Source organism: Pteronotus mesoamericanus, unplaced genomic scaffold (assembly GCF_021234165.1).
Source record: "Pteronotus mesoamericanus isolate MK-2021 breed Mesoamerican mustached bat unplaced genomic scaffold, CSHL_Meso_final scaffold_1066, whole genome shotgun sequence".
Lineage (NCBI taxonomy): Eukaryota > Metazoa > Chordata > Mammalia > Chiroptera > Mormoopidae > Pteronotus > Pteronotus mesoamericanus.
The window spans coordinates 239,994-244,442 of NW_026555299.1; the positions used below are offsets into that span (position 1 = coordinate 239,994).

At 39.1% G+C, this 4,449-nt stretch overlaps 1 protein-coding gene across 1 annotated transcript; it reads right to left on the reverse strand.

The window, feature by feature from the left end:
* Window positions 1-1,715: 1,715 nt before the first annotated feature.
* LOC129081497 (olfactory receptor 4C11-like) lies at window positions 1,716-2,630 on the reverse strand. Its single transcript, XM_054587163.1, has one exon. It carries the CDS (start codon window positions 2,628-2,630, stop codon window positions 1,716-1,718), a length of 915 nt encoding a protein of 304 aa, XP_054443138.1.
* Between the last annotated feature and the right edge of the window lie 1,819 nt (window positions 2,631-4,449).

The following is a 4,449-nucleotide window of genomic DNA, read 5'->3' on the forward strand; positions in this document are numbered from 1 at the left end:
TGTAAAATCTAAGGTGTTCTAGGCTTAATATTATCTCATAATGAGAAGGAAATTCCTAAGCTTTCTGAGTTTTCATTTAGTCACAAACAAGCCTTTTCACACACTATAATAAATTTGAAGGAATAACAAGAGATAAGAATTGAGGTTTTATTCTGAATATGTCTTGGTTACCTAAGAATCAATTGCACTTAAACATAGTCTTCATAGGGCCAGATTCAAATGCTCTCAAAACAGAACTGTAAGACATAAAATTAAGAAAATTATTCATTTGGAAGAAGTATGAGACCAAATAGCTACCCTATGAATATGGTATTAAGAGCTCTGACAAATGTCCCATTTGGGACTGAAATGTTTATTCTGCCACCACTTGTCTAAAGCAGAACAATTGCGAATCTTTGGTGCAACATAACATTTTGTCTTCAGTTGATGGAAACGTGTTACATACTTTTGAGTTTATAGTGTTCCTTTCTCATTAGCTCATATGACTAAAAGTAACACTTTCTGGTGCCCATTTAATGGTAATTGTAAACTCAGGTACTGAAATGGCATGACAGCACTTAATTATAACATTATGAGGTTGAAGTGGAGATGATGGTGGGTGTGAATTATACACATAGGTTAGGTTCTCTTAAAAGATTAAAATACACATTTTAAAACATTCTCTTATAAACCTAAAAGACCAAAGTTGAGAGGTACTAGACCTCACTTTTAACCTGATTCTTCCTCAAATATCTGAATTTTGAGTTTTGAGATACAATAAAAGCAAACAACAACAACAAACCTTCTTTCCTGATACCCAAATAAGCATAAAAGCTAAGGAAGGTTAACAACAGGGGAGTACCCTGAGACTTCGTTTTTTTCCTGCAAGTGTTCATATACCCAGAAGTGATACTCAAGAAGTAAGAAAGATAAAGCTCCTCTCCCAATTGAACAAGATTTCCACTTTCCTTTCTCCCTTTCTCTCTCTTTTCCTTGTTCTCTGTCCTCCCTTCTTCCCTGACCCTTCCTTACGCATACTCCTGCTGCCAATCTCTCTACTGCCTCTTCCTCTCCCTTGTGAAGAGCAGTGGAAAGACCCCAAAGAACAACTGACTGGCTGAAAGTGCTATCTCGTCCAAATATAACAATCCCCCTTCCCTCACCACTCACAGAATTAATTTGAGAGGCTCTCCAGAGACAGTCTAGGTTTTCACTGATGTTTCTAGCTTATATTGGAGTCAGAGGGTTCATCAATATAGATACTCCCAGTGAAGTAGACTTAGGCACAGATTTCCACAGTAGCAAATCCTCAGAACATCTTTCTAATCTCAGATGGCAACCTTGACTCTGTAAGTGTCCAGAACTTATGGATTAGCTCTGATGACCACATTCATAAGGACAAAAAGGAAGTATAGAAAAAATATGGTGCATATACACACACACATGCACACACACTTATTCTGTCATTCATCAGTATTTTTTTTCTGAAGAAAAATTTGTATAGGAAGATAAATTACCTAATGAGTATGACCAAATGTTGATAGAATTCAAGTAAAGTTCATCCTAAACTGTTTGAATGCTTATGGACTTTAAGTAATAACCATGTTCTAATGCAATCCTCTCAGATTTCTTTTTTGTTTCCCCAAAAGAATATTTACCCTTCCTGCCCATGAAACAAGACTAAGTTATTAATGAAGTATACATTGGAGTTCCCATACAGTATTTAACAACTGAAGTCATACTTTGTTACACCATAACTTTTTCATGGCATTTTTCACCTCCTCATTCCTCAGTGTATAGATCAGAGGGTTGAGCAAGGGTGTCCCAATTGTATAAAACACAGCCACCATCTTGTCTATTGAAAATGTGGTTGGTGGGCGAGTGTATATGAATACACATGGACCAAAAAATATGACAATCATAATAAAGTGGGTTGTGCATGTGGAAAGGGCTTTTCTCCTTCCTTCTGTGCTGTGGTTTCTCAAAGAATACAAGATGACAACATAGGAGATAAACAGGATTATAAAACTCACCATGCAAATGGCCCCACTATTAGACACAAGTAGCAGATTTATCACATACATGTCCATGCAGGCAAGTTTCATCAAAGGCTGCAAGTCACAAAAATAGTGATCAATCACATTGGGGCCACAGAAGGGCAATTGCAAAGCTAGGAAAATCTGTGCTGTAGAGTGGATACCAGACCCCACCCAGGCCAAAATCACCAACATGCCACAGACTCTCTGACTCATGATGGTCAGGTATCGCAAGAGCTTACAAATGGCGACATAGCGATCAAAGGCCATGAGGATGAGCACAAAGATCTCCATGCACCCAAAGAAATGGGCTGCAAAGACCTGAGTCATACACTCATTGTAGGAAATGGTCTTATTCTGGGAAATGGCATTCACAATCAATCTGGGGGCCATGGTTGTAGAGAGGCAGACATCAGCAAAGGACAGGTAGAACAGGAAGACGTACATGGGACCCCCAAGCGTCCTGCTTGTTTTAATAGTCGCTACAACGAGAAAGTTCCCTGACAGCGTTGCAAGGTAAAGAATCAGGAAGACCATAAATACTGCTTTCTGCTTCCCTGCATCCTGTGTCAACCCAAACAAAATGAATTCAATCACACTGTTATTCATTGCCATGCTGGTGGCTATAGGTAAGATGCAGTTGACAAAGGTTTGATCAGCAGACAGAAGAAAAGAAGAGTCCACTTGAAAAGATCAGTGACTGAACTCTAAACTCCTTGTTTCTGCCCCATCCTGTTACCTCCAACTGCCTTTAATCCCCTATGTATCTTTGTAAATCTGCAGATGTTCAAGGCCCTCCCAGGTCTGTCTGTTGTTCAGAAACTCATTGCATTGGACCAAAGCTTTTGCATTTGGCACATGCCTATTAATGTTGATAAGGCAAATGTTGTGTCAGCAAATAGAAAAAAGATCAGTATGAAACCGTTATTGTAGCCAGATTCTCAAGCTGCAGGAGGAAAGCTTGGAAAAGTAAGTTTTCTTCCTAACTGAAAGCCAAGAAGGCCAGGTCACGAGGTTTGAATATATTGTTAGTGGTGAAATGTAAATTTTGGAGGCATACAAAACATGAGAATAGATCTTACTAAGATTTATCCAGCACCTAAGAAAAAACTACCACTCAGATTTATTTAACAAAAGCTAGTCATCATTCATTCCTAAGTTTAGTACCACTAGACTTGGAGCTGATGTGTAATGAAGGGTCTCCCTCCTTCAAGATGTCAGAGTTCCTCTGAAGACATCTGCCTTTCTATTCCTCGTACTTCGAAACACAGTGTGAAGCATACAAGTGGCCCCAACAAAGTAGACTGGCCTGTGGGCATCCCAAATATGATCACATGGTGCCTCTGACATGCCACTTCCTTTCTGAAAGAAAGATCAGGGTACTCACTTTCAATCAGTTTCTGTGGGGCACAGCAAAATTAAAATCTCCTCTCAACTTCAGTAGGATCATCTGTTGTCAATGGCATTGCTGTTAAGACTTTATTTTTCAAAGCAGTTTTAGGTTCACAGAAAAACTGAGAGGAAGCTATAGAGATTTTCCATATAATCCCTGTCTTCACTCACACATGACATCCCACAAACCATTATCAACACCCCCTCCAGAGAGGTGCATCTGCTATAATAGGTGAACCTACACTGATGCATCATTATTACCTAAAATCCATAGTTTACCTTAGGGCTCACTCATGGTGATATACGTGATGGGTCTGGATAAATGTGTAATGATACGTGTCCATCATTATAAAAACCTACAGAGTATTTTCACTGCCCTAAAACAGAGTCAGTGTTATATTCACAACACATAGAATGTAATACCTTTCACACACTATCTAATATTCAATAAGTGTCTCACACAATTTGGAAGAAAATAATACTTAGTGAGATGTTTATGTGAGTTTTTAATGTGAGAATTATTAGCTCATACATACCAGACAGCCAGCCTGGTATTTCATAAACATCAGTATTACAAACAGCCAATCTTAGAATTCTTGAAGCGCATCCTCACATGGATCCTCTGTATTTCTAAACGGAGAGAAAAGACACAATTTCAGATATGCCCACTTCTCACTCTGTCTTCTCCCTCTTTTTACCTCCTCATCACCCCTTGAAAAGTTTTGAAAAATATAATGAATCATAAATATAATAAAATTGTTGCTATCATTTTCAAATGCAGTAACTGAAATAGTCACTGTGGCTTTCAGAGCCCTCTAACTCTCTCAGTCACCTGGCTTTCCACTTGTTCTTCTCAGTGTTTCAGCTTATGTATATCCCAGCCAAGCCTGACACTGCCCAGACCATCTGGTCTCCGAATCTCCCATACTTCACGGTGGCCCGATGACCTTCCTCAAATCTACCCTCCCTCCCCATAGCTACCTATATACAGAGTTCGTAGATGAAATTCCATGTCCTTGGCAAAGCCTTCCAGACTTTACCA

Bases quoted from the DNA above. Each gene is read 5' to 3' on its own strand.
- LOC129081497 (XM_054587163.1), bottom strand. From the start codon at position 2,630: ATGGCAATGAATAACAGTGTGATTGAATTCATTTTGTTTGGGTTGACA.